A 16,070-nucleotide genomic window follows, 5' to 3' on the forward strand; every position below is an offset into this window, starting at 1 on the left:
TTTTTGACAGCTTTTAAGAATTCACCTAAATTTGTTACTTTAACTGTTAAAAGCCCCAGGTCTCATTTCTTGAAAGCAGTGTTGATAAAAAGCAATCACATTTACTTTTTTTACTATTTGTTTTGTAGTTAGCAGTGTCCTCTCATGAAAATGCAACTCCAGTCAAGCTGTTGCACAACTCTGCTGGACATCTCAATGGACCAGCGCGCACTATTGGTGCTGCTGTCATCGGTTACCTTGGTAAGTGTTAAGATGATAATAATGTGATGAAATTTCCCAACTTGTCATCTGAACTCAGCAAGAAACCATATTTACTAGTATTGCTCTATTGAATAGATTGTATCTTTTGAGTGACTGGGAATGTGGTCAGATATGCTGATGGAAGCAGTGATTCACTTGAGCAGAAGAACAGCTGATTCTAAATGAGTGTGCCTCTAGGGACGGCATGGTAGAACAGTGGTTGGCATTGCTGCCTTACAGTGCTGAGGCCCTGGTTCAAATTTGGACCTGGGGTACTCTCTCAGTGTAGTTTGTATGTTCTTCCTGTGTTTACATGGGATTCCACCTTATCACCTGGTATGCTGTACATTTATACGCTAACATAAGATATATGTGAAGATAGTGGTGAAGAATATTCTGATTGCTAAAAAAATGTCAAGTGAAAATTAACAAATTAAATTATATTAAAATACAGACAAACCAGTTCTCTTTTTCAAACCATCAACAGTATTGATACTTGTTGTTCTAATTATTTTTAACCCTCTTGTAGGTGTAAGAGCTTTTGTTCCAAAGCCAGTTGCAACAAACTTGCAGTATATTGGAGGGGCAGCTGCCATCCTTGGCTTGGTTGCCATGGCATCAGATGTGGAAGGGCTGTATGCTGCAGTGAAAGCTCTGGTGTGTGTTGTAAAGAGCAACCCTCTGGCCAGCAAGGAGATGGAGAGAATCAAAGGCTACCAGGTAGGCACAGTGTGCAAAACACCACTATGTTTGTGCTACTGAGTATTGCATCTAACATTCAGACTTGTGTAATCCATACAGTATATACATAATCATAATCCTATGCTGTAAAGTAAATGTCTCTACGTCTTAGATTTTCTTATCAGCAGACCATCAATCTAGGACTCTTACAATGTCATATTGTTCAGTATTATTTTTTAGGGTTAAAGTATCAAAAAATGTGTTAAAAATAATTAATTGTTAGAATTACAGGGAGATTACAAAGTTTTTTTGTTATCTTAGATTACCAGTTCATGTACATAACAGATTTATGTGCAGTGGTGTGTTTTACAAACCGTACAGTGGCACATACAGCTGCTTTGTCCTTGTTAGTACTGTAAGACTAGTTTGTTTAAAGTCTATCAATTGTTTACTGCAAACATTTCTTAAGATCAAGCCTAAAAACTGTTCTATACTTTTTTTTAATGTGGTGTCATTTTTCAAAAACTGTCCGACATTTAAACCAAATGGCTAATGTTGTTACTTGTATAAGCTAGTAAAAGTTGCATCAGACAGAAAGCCATTAATATCTGATATTCTTTTTGGATCTGTTAATTGATTGAATGATTAAATTGTACCTCAAAAGAATCTGCTTAACTGTGTGTTTCATCTTTAAAGTATGACCTTTGTTCTTTAGATCATGTTTACGTTTGAAAGAAGCTTTTGTGCTCTCAGTCTTCATGGTAGTGGTAACAAAGTGCTTTGTGGGGGTCCTAGTCATGCAGAAAATGTAAGAGGTTATTTGTGTTTTGTCTTGTCTGACCTAGTCAGTTCCATACCAGGCTCTGGTGCTTGCTTGGCAGGATTAGTTAAATAGATTATGAATAACACAGTCACATTTTGAAATCATATCTATTCAAACTTAACGACATATTGGGAACATTGTAATGCACTGTGATTTTTAAAATGTGCTCTTTGAGAGCAGTGTTGAACTACAAGCTTTTAAAATAAGTTTAAAAAATACCAAAGAGACAGCATCTTCAACACTAGTATCTATGGATAGTGACACATTTCCTGCACTTCAGTTTACAGGTTTTACACTTTGGGGTAGTAATAGAACTGACAACTTTTCCTCTGGGATAATTTATTTCCTTTGCCTTATTACAATAACTGCATTAATGTACAGTGAAACTTAATTAAAATTGTAAACATTATTATTTAAATATAAAAGCATACACTTGCAGTTTGTATTTAGTCCTCATCACTACAAATGTAACATCTATTATTCACATTTGTTCTTGTTTCTGTGTATTTTAAGTCTAATAAGTTTAGTTCGGAAGAAAATAATACTGGTAGTTGTTATAGTATAGGGCCATCTGGTGGTTAAAGATAGATGCACATTGACAACATTTCATACACGTTATGCAATTTAGGAAAATTATAAACTTTTCTCAATTGTAGTGGATATTCTTTATTGTAATAGTGTTGCAATTTGGAAAATGTGATCTCTTGAAAGGAAATGTGTATATTGTTTGAAAGAGCACTGGAGCAAATTGTAGATGGCAGCTCCAGAACAGAACTAAAACATGTTGTTGGAGCAGAGTAGGGGTCATCTCTACTCAGGTAGGTAGATGCTTCTATATTCAGGAACAGCTAGCTTATAGCCTGAAGAACATGCAGGGTCACTTGTCTTTTATTTTATCTGAGATCTTCACTTGATTGAGTGAATCGTTTGCTTAACTACTCAAAAAGTTACTTGTTTACTTGTCAGCCAGTCAAGATGTGAAGATTACTTACATGGTCGTGGTTCTCCAAGAAAAGAGCTCAATGCTGTTAATTAAGCACCTTTCACATATACTGCTAGAACAGCTACAATAAGAACTATACTTTGCTATTTGGTTGTATCTGTTTTACAGTTAGGGTACCTTAATTCTTACAATGCAAATGATATCAAGTTTGACGAAACTGTATGTCAAAGTTATCTTATGTTAAACATATTCATTCTGTAACACACTTGCATCAGGAGAGCCTAAAATTCTTGTACTGTATGATTAATGCAGCAGTTATTCATGTGCAGCATTTTATGAACATGAGAAAACTTTGCTTGAAAAGACCCTTTAACTTAACATGCTATTTCCTTGTAAGATAACAATTGTGTCTCAGCGTCAGGTTCAGCGATCGTGAATTGAAAGATAAAAAGATTGAACAATGTACTTCCAAATGTAGCTTAATGATTTATTATGAGAATTTATCTTTCCCATGGTTAAAAGTGTTTCATAGCATCAGAGTGTGACAGACCCTCATGTCTTGCTCTCTCAACTTAATTTGAAATAGTTGCTAGGGTCACATTAATTTAGGGTCACATTCCTTTTAAATTTTTGTAAACCTTAGTCTGATCTGGTTGTACTTGACGTTTAGAAAGATCGAAAAGACCAAAGGTAAATTTTGGTACAACACAAAAATCAAACATATCATTCCAATTCGCAGTTTCAAATATATAAGGTCATTGTATAATAACTGTATGATCCAAAACACTTCTGTAATGCGACATACTGCCAATCTCAAAATAACAGTTCTCTCAGCAGAGCCCCATGAGCCAGAAATGATGCCTTTTGCTACCACAAGTAGGAGATGTGCCTCTCCTGATGTATTCTGACGCATCATGGCCATTACAGCATCTGTACACACTTAAACATCTGGGGGGAAACAGCATAGGCTTTGTACTGTGAACAATGCAGGGCCAACACTGTCTTGCACAATGCAGTAGCTAGGCAGCAATATTTTGCATTATAATCTAGATTTTAAACATCCATATTCAAGACTGTGTAATAGATTTTACCTAAGGTGTATGTGTTTAGTTGGCCTGATATTAAAAGCATTTTAATTGAATATATTTGAATATAGAGCCCAGTATGTTTAATAATGTTAGTAAATAAAACAGATGAAAAAAATAACCAGGTAATTTAGACAATGTGTTATGGTACAGTTGTTCTTGGGAGCTCCATATTATACCAAAATGTGATCTCATAACACAGCATAATGCAAATAGCATTAACAACAATTTAGTTATTTTTCAGAACATAAAACAGTATGTAGGCTAGGATACAAAATGCACCTACTTTCTTTTTAGTTAACAGTTTTATTTACAGCATATACACAAACAACACGTGGAGTTTAGAAGTATATTTTCACCATGCAATAACAGTTAAGCTCTTCCATTCTGGTTGAAAACTTGCAATACTGATATGTTTAATAAATGCTCAGCATCCAGAGTTGGTACATGAGAAGTTTTTGTGTGACAATAGCATGTGATATTTAATATTGTGGACAGATGCTCTACAATATATAGCTCTAGAAGCAAATGAGTTTTTAAGGGCATGTTTGGACAGACTCTCAGATCTAATTTTAATATTTATTATATATTTATATGAATATACTTTCCTACAAGAAAAACACAATAGTGTTGGTCTGTAATCACAAACTCTTATTTTAAACTATGTATTGAAGAAACAAAAGCAGGTGTGATGATATATGCAGTAGAAGCACATTATTTTTTTTCCTTAGCATGTTAATGTGGCCTGTTGTATTACAGAAGATGTATTTTTTTGTATTGGTAAAAGTCTGATACTTGAGTTACTTTCACATGGATGTTTTAGTGGATCCACTAGTACTGCGATGGGCATGAAATGTCTGAATAAATCAGTATACCAGTATATGTCTTGTTTCTGGCTCAGGAGGCTGCACTGCGAAGACTGATTTTTTTAAATGGGCAGTGCAACAATATGTGGATGTTTTGGAACAAATGCTTATAAAATGACCTAATACATTTGGAACTGCTATTTGGTATGATTTATACATGATTGTTGTTTTGCAGTGAATTTCTCTTTAGGTTCCTTCATTCCATCCTCATAAATCATGTATGAGAAACATGTTGAGTTAGTTTGGTGTTTAGACTGAAGAATTTCTTTCTTTCCTGCTTTAGTTACTGGCAATGCTGCTGAAGAAGAAACGTTCCCTTCTGAACAGCCATATTCTTCACCTCACCTTTTCCCTAGTGGGCACAGTTGACAGTGGTCACGAAACTTCCATCATTCCCAATTCCACAGCTTTTCAGGACCTGCTCTGTGACTTTGAGGTGGGGTTCTCCATATGCGATTCAGGCTTTTTCTACACTGAAATAAGAGGGACCGTACTGTATATAGGCATAATAGTGAAGAGTGATGGTTTTGCAGCTCATCGTATGTTTGTTTATAGGAATATTACAATCAAAATAACTAGCCAGTTGCGTCCAATTCAGTGTTTATGGATACAAATATTAAATTCATGAATGTTTGTTAAAACATACTTTCGTAAAGGATATGCATCTTAAGTATATTGATACACATTAAATGCATTTGGTGAAAAGTAATTCTCGATCTCAGTTATATATCTGATACTATATATTTCTCTTAGTTTTATATCTGTTTATCTCACAGGTCTGGCTTCATGCTCCATATGAACTGCATCTGTCGTTGTTTGAGCATTTCACTGAACTCTTAACTGAGTCAAGGTGGGTATCTCAGTAGGTGTTCTTTAATTTTTTAAATGCTTATTTTTATATTTGTATTTTATGGTTCTAAGCATACTCTGCTATTTTTAATTATGGTGAAGTTGAATACTAATGGAATTTATATTTTGAACATCCTACAGATTAGTTAATACTGAGTTAAGTTACAATACGTATGCTGACATAATTATTGCCTTCATAATGTGACTCCAATTATCTTGCTCTTATATTATAAATAAATACAACCTTGTCAGAGAATTGTGCATGAAAGAAAAGCCAGTAAAAAAGATAAATAGAATAGAATCTCATACTTTGTAGAATCTTGTCATTGTTTGATAGCATTTTGATCATGGTACGCTTGTGTGACTTCGACTTGCATAGTCACTAAATAATCACTAGTTGATTGGGTCCAGATGCTATGATTTAACTAGTTAAATGTCAAGCCTGGCACAAATCAAGGAATAAAAACACATTGAACAAAGTTTAAAGAAAGGGACCAGTATGTCCCACTTAGCAAGAGAACACTGCCTTCATACCATTCATGCTGCTCGCATAGTGTTTTTACGCAGCTAGTAATCCCTGGTTTCTTGTAGTCTCCAAAAAATATCAATTTCTAAAGACTAACCCTAACCCTCAATATCTTAATCATTTTTTGCATTGTTTCCAACAATGTAGCACAGATACTAATTAAATACACCCCATAAGTATTTAACTGGTTAATTAAATTATATTTCTATTACACAGTATTTCTGTCACATACTTTATTAAATTCAATTCTCATGCTGTGTGCTAGCAGCAGATGAAGTTGCATTCCACACCATATCTTTGTTGTGAAGTTGTTTTATGGACTGCTGGGGGCTTAGAGCTCTTCTATAATATTTTTAAGCAGTCCATTTTTTAAATGAATCTTGAAATAAAAGTTTCACTGTTTACTTGGCCCATGACATCATTAGCTTCTTGTCCAGTTCAGGCACAGGGTTTTAAATGTCAGCACAGGGAAACTAGTGGGAGTTGGACTGACCAGCACCCCTACAATCATCTTATAAATTTTGGTGGGAGTGGTGGGCTGGAAAGGTACATTGTAACATTTACGTTAAGGGGTGTGTAAAGCCCCAAACAATGTCCTAATGGATGTTAGCAAGTGTGGCATAGATCTGTATTACAATGTTCTAATTGTTGTGTACATCAGACTAGTTTCTGGAGAGGTTCATGTGCGGTGGTCTGGGCAAGAGTGTGTAGTTGTAACAGTTTTTCTGACGGAATCCTACAGTACAGCACCTGCAACCTGGTGCAAGGTATATATTGCAGATGTACAAATTGTATTTATTACAACGTTAGCCACACACTACTTTTATTATAATAATCCATACACTAATTCAATAATGGGGACTCCCCTCCACCACTACCAATGTGCAACACCCAGCTGGATGTAGCAGTGGCACCACTCATGACCCATCAGCTATCAGTGAAGCCTACTGATAGATGGAGATTATTAGAAGGTCTTTTTACACCTCTTCCAGTAGCAACCTTAGCTTTCCCAGAAGGTGTCCTAGGTACTGGCCAGGCTCACACCTGCTTAGTTTCAGTGGGTTCCCAGTTGTGAGTTGCGAGGTGATATAGCTTTTGTGTACTATTATAGATTAAGGCATTAAAAAAATACTTTTTGGAATATAGATTGCCTTCCTACCATCTGGGAAAAGATATCGCAGTGTACAGGCTAGCTCGACGAGACTCTGTAACAGTTTCTTCCCGCAGGCTGTCAGGCTCCCCAACACTCTGGAATCTACTTGCACCCACCCCAGTTCCAGAAACAGGGTTTAAATCCCTCCAGTGTATTGTGTATATTGTACTATGTATTGCCTTGTAATTTGAACTATCTGCACTTTTACACTATGTGTATCCTGTCAACAATATCCATGTCAGTGTCCTGTCTGTATTTGCACTGTGGACCAGGATGAACGATATTTCTTTCCTCTGTATACTTATGTATGGCTAGAATGACAAATAAACGTGGACTTGAACTATTACCCAGTAGTCCCCCTGTTGATCTGCCTGTTGTTGAAATATGTTAATAAGTATAAAGAACTTACATGTACCTATGACATGCCTTTTTAATAAAATATCACAAAGACACATACCCGCTTCAAACAAGATATTTTCATTTTCTGATAACTTTGTAAATGTGCAGCTATAAGTAATAGGCTTATTTTTAATATTCAGTGTTTGCCATTTAATTTTGTTCCCTCAGTGAGGCAGCTAAAAATGCCAAGTTAATGAGAGAGTTCCAGCTCATTCCCAAGTTGCTGCTGACCCTTCGAGATACTTCTCTCTCCCAGCCCACTATAGCTGCGATCAGCAATGTCCTCAGTCTCCTTCTACAGGGCTTCCCAAACAGCTATGATCTTCTCAGGTAAACCATACCATGCTCCAACATGACAAACCCAGTGCTATTCTAATGTTCTTGATTGTAGTTTGTATCTGGCATTATTTTAGCGAGTGGCATGTTGCAGATTTGTTACTGGATAATGTCTGGTTTTGGAGATATTCATAGATCAAGGCATTAAAAAATACTTTTTTCAATTGAAGTAATACATTTTTCAGTGATGCAGTATTGTCGACACTTTGTACTAAATGTGACTGGTCCATACTTTTTCAAGGGTAACAGTAGCATTGTTGTACATCTGTGCTTATACAGGTTTGGCCAGTTCATTTCCTCCACTCTGCCCACTTTTGCTGTCTGTGAGAAATTTGTGGTCATGGAGGTCAACAATGAAGAGAAAATAGATGGAGGTAGGCATTTTAGAGTTCTGAAAATTATACACTTTTATACCAACATAAAATAAATATCAAATTTAAGATTTAATATTTCAAAATATTGTTAAGATGATTTGTTAAATCCCTTAGGTAATGTATGTCTAGATTTAATAATTGTTAATTACTGTGTGTAGCAGTATTCCATCAATTCACACAAAGCTCTGTGAACTGACAATTCAGATTAATTACCATCTCAGTATGCCACATTTACCATTTGTTTCACCAATAAAAGCTAATGTCCTCACTGCTGCGCCTACCACTGAATATATTCATATTCAATAAAAAATACATAATGTAGAACTTACTTTTTAACCATTCCAAAATAATAAAAAGAGTTCTTTGCAAATGTAGTTTTTCTTTTTTGCCATTAGGAAATGAAGATGATTTTGGAGGCCTACTTTCTGCCAACCTTATCTTGTTAAGAAATAGGCTCTTTGACATTTTACTCAAACTGCTCTTCATTTGCAAAGAGAAGTCTACTGTTAATATACAGTAAGTGAGCTCTTAAATCCAGTAGTGCTATGAAACTTTTGGTCAACGATACAATGACAGGACAAGAAAAGGCTGGTGTAATTGTGTTTACTTGTAGTATTTGTTAATTATAGACGTGAAAACAACTAAATATCTTGCTTAGAATGCAAGTAGACTGTGTTAAATTGTGAATTAAGATGAACGTGAAGATATGAACTAAAGGTTTTAAAGACACTTGCTCATATGTTCACAGTGAAATCTTTAGAAGATTACTATATCGGTTACCATAAGACTTAATTGTTTGGCAAATTGATTTAATTGATTTATTGATAGCCAGAGGTTTTCCTTCCTATAGTGTCTCAAAGACTTTACTAGGCATGGAGTGTCTAAAAATATATTTGTGAGCAAGTCACATCAATCTGGCATAATGCCCCTCTCTGTGTTTTCTGTGCAGAGCGTGTGAGGAGCTGGTAAAGACACTTGGGTTCGACTGGCTTCTGATGTTCATGGAAGAGCACCTGCACTCCACTACTGTTACTGCTGCTATGAGGATTTTGGTAGTGCTGCTCAGCAACCAGACTATTCTATCACGCTTCAAAGAAGGTCTGTCTGGGGGTGGATGGCTGGACCAGACTGACTCAGTCCTCACCAACAAAATTGGCACAGTGCTAGGTAAGCACAGATCATTTATTGCTTAATGATTTCATATAAATGCTTTTAAGTCTTTTACCTCTTTGAATTCTCTGATATTTGAACAAAACAAGCAGACGTTTTCCTTTTAAAATACAGTGTGTACTAAATAATTTTTAACTAAAGATGTTGCCACACAGAACACGCTGTAGAACTCATTGCCATGTTAGACTCATTGCCACGATCAATAGGTGGCACTTACGGTGCGTTAGATGTTGGTGAAGTCATTAGCCTTATTTAATTTGTAATATTGGAGGAGAAAGATTATTCCAAAAGGGCAGTAGCTGAAAATCACACCAAAGCATGTAACCAAGTAGCTAATGAGAAATTTTTGTAGCTGAAAATAAGAAATTGTTTCTGAATGTCTTTAACAACATTAATTTATGAATATAAATATATGTATATAGCTGGTAGTGGTAGATTATTCCACTTTATTTGTAAACATCTGCATTAGATTCTTTAATTTGTTCACTTGTCATTATTTTGGAAAAGTTTAGATATGTTTGTTTTAACTACATTTTGCTGTTGTTATTGTTGTAATGGAAAATGAAATGCTCATAGTTTGTAATGATGCTTACCCAAAATGAGTGATGCTTTGGTACAGTGGTAAAGTGCTTGTATACCACCTGGGAGGTTCCAGGTTCGATTCTGGACAGAGCATAAGTTTATTTTTAACAAATAAAGACTGCTTCTCTAAAAATAAAATAGTAAATAATATGTATACCGTATTGACATTTTTACTCATTCTTTCTGCATCCCAGGATGTTAAATAGTGAAATAATATAAATAATTAATTAGTAACATAAATGAACATGAATGAATTAGCTCCTGCTACTGTCAGTGGCAGGAGTAAAAACCAGTTCTACCAGTTTCCAGCAACCCTTAAAACAAAAATTGATGTTTGTGATTGTGTATATTTTCTTTTAAATACTTCTCGTTAAAGACACTATGTATACTATATGTTTTATAATTATAATCTAAAATAACAAAATGGTATTAAAAAGAAAATAAACTACAGACATTTAAAATTAGTGGTGTTATGAAACAGTCACCAATCTTAAAGATTTGATTTGCCTGTTTAAGAAAATGTAATTGTTTGCTAATTTTCCCTTTTTAAGGCTAAAAAAGCAACTTGTGGATTTTGGAGACAGATTTATTTTACTCTTCACACAAATGCACAGTAAAAACTAATATTCAAATGTTGTTGCTCTGTTATCCTTACATTGAATAATTCAGTGCATTAACTGTCCAGACTGTGTTACTAACATTTTTGTACGGTACATAGTCGCATGAAATCGGGTAAGCAATCAAACGCTATATCTCCAGACTTTTGTCAACATATTCACTAATGGTATCTGGCTTAGTAATTTCACTGTGTGGTGAAATGAGTCCCCTGGTGCTCATTGAATCTTTACACCCTCAGTAATCAAATCACAACACCCGCTGAGCACACCGTTATCTCACACACAGGTGTGAAACATGGTAGGGTTAATAATATCTGTTTTGAAATTTGTTTATGTTGTAACTACTAATACAGTGGCGAATAGAATTGTGATTCTACTGTTTATCGACTGATATTGCTAGTCATACACATGTATTGCACCAATGATGTGGTTGTTGGTGGTATTACTCACAAGTTCAGTCTTAGCATTTTCACATCTAAAAAAATATACATGTGCCTTGTTGATATTAGTGGTTTATAATAAATTTAATACACATTTTATTTATTCATGGCATAATTTGTCTTGTGTATTAAGTAACATTGTTGGACTAAATACTGTGGCAAGGAAAAAAAAACATACTTGGGACTTTTTTTCTTTCAATCAGGATTTTTTATGTCCTAATTAGGATTTCATAAACACCTATAGTATGTAGAGCTTTTGATTCTTCTTTTGTATAGCGCAGGCTTTACCGAGTATATATTTAATTTGTAAGAATCTTAAAACGTTGTTGTTGTGGCAAGAGGTTACTTTCTGAAAGAACTCTGCATTCAAACACAATTGTTACTATTCCTTATTTTCCTAAATTTTCAATGAAACACTGAATGTAAAGCATGTAGTTAAGTACAGTATAATCCACATGTATTTTATCATATTAGCTATCTCTAGTGGAAAAAAGGTGGTATATTTGTTAGAGAAGTAAAACTTGCACATTGACTGGAAATAAACCCCAATCTTTCCATGTGGTAGGTTAGAATTCTACCAATGAACCAAAAGTCCAAACACACCGCATTAAGCATTCACTGTGCCACCTGTACTATTTTACAAAATAGTTCATTACTGCATTAGATTATTTGTAAATATAAAAAGATATATAAGATTCTTTAAAGGAAGGTGGCAGCCTTCAATTGACTTCATATTTTGTAGTGTATAAAGTCCAAAACTAAAACCACAGAAGTGAATATAAATTAAAAGGTAGAAACACAGCAGTACAAAGGGTTTTGACACAGTGTCAAGAAAATTTGTCAGCCCCCAATATAATTAAGTGAATTACAATTTCTTACCATTATACATGATATTATGCTTAATTAAAGTATTTTCACAAATAATTAAGAGGGTTTATAAGTAGCAAAAGATAGCTAATTAAATTGCCTATGTTACTTTGTATAACATCTTTTATTAAGATTTTAATGAAGATCTAATTACAATTTATGTCAAAAGTATGCAATAATACAGGCCATCCAAGAGAGGGACAGACTTTTTCTTGGTTGTTGATCTTGTGCCTTTTGCTCCCCAGGTTTCAATGTGGGCAGAAGTGCTGGAGGCCGGTCAACAGTGAGGGAGATTAATCGGGATGCCTGTCACTTCCCTGGGTTCCCTGTGCTCCAGACCTTCCTGCCCAAACACACCAATGTGCCAGACCTCTACTTCTTGCTCATGGCCCTGTTTCTGCAGCAGCCTGTCACTGAGCTACCTGAGAACCTGCAGGTAAATGTTAGTACCATACCTTTCATTCTAACAAAAATGTCACAATACCAATTGTATTATTATTCCAACTACGTCCACATACTGTATTTAAGGTGCTATGCAAAAGTATTTAGACCCTTGCAGTTTTTCACAGTTGTTTTTTTAAAGCTAGCAGTCATGACAATTGGAAGTAGCAATTGATATGTTGTTAAATGCACAGCCTTCTTCATACATTTAAAGGAAAACACACAAAAAAGAAGTAAATACAGTCATGTGAAAAAGAAAGTACACCCTCTTTCAATTCAATGGTTTTACATATCAAGGCATAAATATCAATCATCTGGTCCTCACCAACTTCTATAATTAGACAAATCTATCCTCAGATAACAGACAACACATAACAGATTTCACTATGTCATTAGTCAAATAAGCCAAAGTGCAGAAACCATTAAGTAAGTACACCCTTACTGCTTCCATAGGAATTAAGAAGGTAATTGGCAGCCAGGTGCTGCTAATCAAATGCACTTGATTAGTTGATCATCAGGAACTGTGACCAACTATAAAAGCAGAATTTTTGGCAGTTTGGTGGTCTGGAGCATTCAGATGTGTGTTAAAACCATGCCAAGGAGAAAAGACATCAGCAATGAATTTAGGGAAGCAATTGTTGCTGCTCATCAATCTGGGAAGGGTTATAAGGCCATTTCCAAACAAATTGAAATCCATCATTCTGCAGTGAAAAGGATTATTTACAAATGGCGAACATTTAAGACAGTTGCCAGTCTTCATATTGAACCTATCACTCAGGTTGATTCATATAAGTACTTAGGAGTACACATAGACAGTAACCTGTGCTGGATTACTCATGTTGAGAGTGTTTGCTCCAAAGTTCAGCAGTGCTTATATTTCTTGCGAAGACTTAACAATGTTTGGGGTTCGACAGGAAATAATGCTACTCTTTTACCATACTGTAATCAAGATCATTATCAGATATGGTATAACAGTGTGGTTTGGTAATTTAGCAGTTCATTTAAGATTGCAAATTACCAGTCTCATCCAAACAGCTTTGAAGGTCATGGGAGTGAAACAGCCACCCCCCCTACAGACAATCTTTGAAAAAGCCATATTCAAACAGGCAGAAAAAATTATATCAGATCCTTCCCATATCCTAAATTCTGAATATCAGCTTCCTTCTGGCAAACATTTTAGGGTTCCCAAATGTAAGTCAAACAGATACAAACATTCCTTTGTCCCCCTGTCCATTAAAACTGTCAATGCAAATGGCAAGGATAAACACAATTTTTTACCTTTACAATCCACTTGTTTGCAATATGTATTGTAATGTGTTATAAATGTTATACGGTGTTATGTGTTATACATGTGCAATAGAGTGATGTACAGTGTTTTTTTTTCTGCTGGGGTTTGTGCATTATATTTAAATATACAGAGGTGTTGTGTGTCCACACAAAATTTCCTCAGGGAACAATAAATCTTATCTCAAACAGTGGGGGCAGTGGGACAAGGATGAAATTGGTTAGGGATGCCATTGTGAGGTCACTTTGAAAGAATGAGGGTTTGGTGGTTGTGAAGGGAAGAAATGTCTATGTGTGAACAATATCCTGCTCATTCTACAAAAGGGGGCATGTAAAAAAAGGGGGAACTGAAAAATATCTCAGTACCTACATGGTGTTTGCAACAAAGCATCTGATGATGTGATACTTAAAGCATATGGCATAAAGTTGACATCTGTCATAAGTCCAACATAGTGCATCATTCAGTCTACACTGACTACTATCAAGTAATGTAGCAGCAGCATTATTATTATAGTACTCATTCTCATCAGCAGAGTGGGAAGCTTGAGTAGCTTTATTTATTTAAACTGCACTAAGCCAGTATGCAATAAATATCCACCAAATATTGAGCTCACAGGTGTCAAACCCTATACAATGAACATATTTCATTTTTTCTCTTAAGTTTCTGTTAACATTTGCAGTAACTTTTCTTTTACTTAGAAGTTTTGTTTTTAGTTGGACCATTCAGGTTATGAATAAAATATTCAGTTTAAAAAAATCATTTTGGAATGTCACAAATTTGGACACCATTTGAAGGGTCTGAATACCACAGTTAATATGACAGATGTGGCTCTCTATATTGCTTTTGTATTGTGAAACATTAACAGTACATTTTTTGTAACCTGACAGGTTGTTTCCTCTCTCAGTTTCATTCCCTTTTGTGTGCAGTTTTTGTTAATACAGTATTATTATTACTTTTAGCATTATTTCTTAATGCCAAGCTAGGATGATTGAATTCTTTTCTGAGTGCAAGTGGTGTATTACTGTTTTGATCTAATAAATGTCTTCACAACTATTTTAATTATGATTCTGTCCTTAAACCCCAATATTTTAATGTTTTTATCTTATTCAAAATTAAATACTTATAACAATACATACTGTATGTAGTAAAGTTAAAAGACCAGTAAAAGTTTGAGGTGAGTTTAATTTGTGATGGAAATGGTAATTTCCAGAGAACACTGGGAGCAGAAACACACGAGGTTCATCCCCTTAAGTGTCCCAAATTCCAACAGTGTTCACAGCACATTTTATAGTCAGAAGTCCAGACATGGTCACCCTATATTATTACCATGGGGGTTTTATGAGTAGCTATTCCACTTATAGCCCAGTGACTGTTCCTGATAATGTTATCCCCACCTTTCAGCTATTCCTGAGATGTCACGTACAACATGATGTGCCTGTTTAAAACTCAGTCAAGCCAGTTTAGGATTGATGGACGTACTCTAGTGTCTGTTTTCTGCACTGTACAAGAATGTTTTTTATAAATAACATTTTTTTTATATCAAAGTGGAACTGTCATATGTAAAAAACATCAGCAGATAACCAGGTGTGTTAAAATGATTTTCATTTGCAGTTTGATCTGGACTCAATCTGGACATTTATCTTCGGAGTTCCAGCCTCCAGTGGGGCTGTGGTGGGATCCATTCACAATGTCTGCACAGAGGCTGCCTTTCTTCTGCTTGCAATGCTCAGGAGCATGCTCAATTTAGTAAGTCTGGACATTCACAAATCCTTGTTGAGAAAGTGCCCCAACAAAGGAACATTTACTACCCAGTCCTGTAGTGCAGTAAAATACTTAATTGCATAAGGTTGTTAACAGGTGAAGGTTTGTGTTCTTTACTTAATGTCAGTTTTGATTAATCGTTCTTTCTTAATTTTCTACTATCACTACCCAACGACGCCTTTTACATCTTTTCTCACTGCTGTCACAGCAAGTCTGCAAGCACCTGAGGAGTCGCAGGGGTCACTGGTTCACTTAGAGCTGAAAGAACCCTATCAGACTATTCCCAGTCCTACGCTTTTTGGTACTGAAGCAATTCTGTACTGCCGTTTTGGGAATCCTGGTCATAGCAACTAGCATTGCCTAGGTTCAGAGTCGTGACACCTTTTTCACAGAGCCCAACCTACACTTAAAGCAAGTGCTTTTACCATTTGAGCCACTGAGGAGGCCTACATTTATCTTTCTTGATAATTTGGAGCTATCTTTCTATTATGAAAGAAAAATGTTGATGCCTCCCGTTATCTCTTTAGAAGTGGGGTAATGGCATTGATCAGCAGACAGAGCCATAATGATGCTATATGAGCAAATTTCAGCATAATTCATTAAAAAAACTAGCAATTGCATATTGTAATATG

General features: G+C 35.4%; 1 protein-coding gene across 3 annotated transcripts in view; it reads left to right on the plus strand.

Moving 5' to 3' along the window:
• wdfy3 (WD repeat and FYVE domain containing 3) overlaps positions 1-16,070 on the plus strand; it is a 152,285-nt gene that overhangs the window by 91,827 nt on the left and 44,388 nt on the right. For all 3 annotated transcript variants that reach the window (XM_088910742.1, XM_088910743.1, XM_088910745.1), the window contains exons 22-31: positions 129-240; positions 770-960; positions 4,922-5,074; positions 5,415-5,488; positions 7,734-7,895; positions 8,181-8,275; positions 8,671-8,791; positions 9,225-9,442; positions 12,197-12,387; positions 15,289-15,423. In XM_088910742.1, the coding sequence (XP_088766868.1) occupies positions 129-240; positions 770-960; positions 4,922-5,074; positions 5,415-5,488; positions 7,734-7,895; positions 8,181-8,275; positions 8,671-8,791; positions 9,225-9,442; positions 12,197-12,387; positions 15,289-15,423 (1,452 nt within the window). The remainder of the gene's footprint in view (positions 1-128; positions 241-769; positions 961-4,921; positions 5,075-5,414; positions 5,489-7,733; positions 7,896-8,180; positions 8,276-8,670; positions 8,792-9,224; positions 9,443-12,196; positions 12,388-15,288; positions 15,424-16,070) is intronic.

This window comes from Atractosteus spatula, chromosome 3 (genome assembly GCF_055471065.1).
Source record: "Atractosteus spatula isolate fAtrSpa1 chromosome 3, fAtrSpa1.hap1, whole genome shotgun sequence".
Lineage (NCBI taxonomy): Eukaryota > Metazoa > Chordata > Actinopteri > Semionotiformes > Lepisosteidae > Atractosteus > Atractosteus spatula.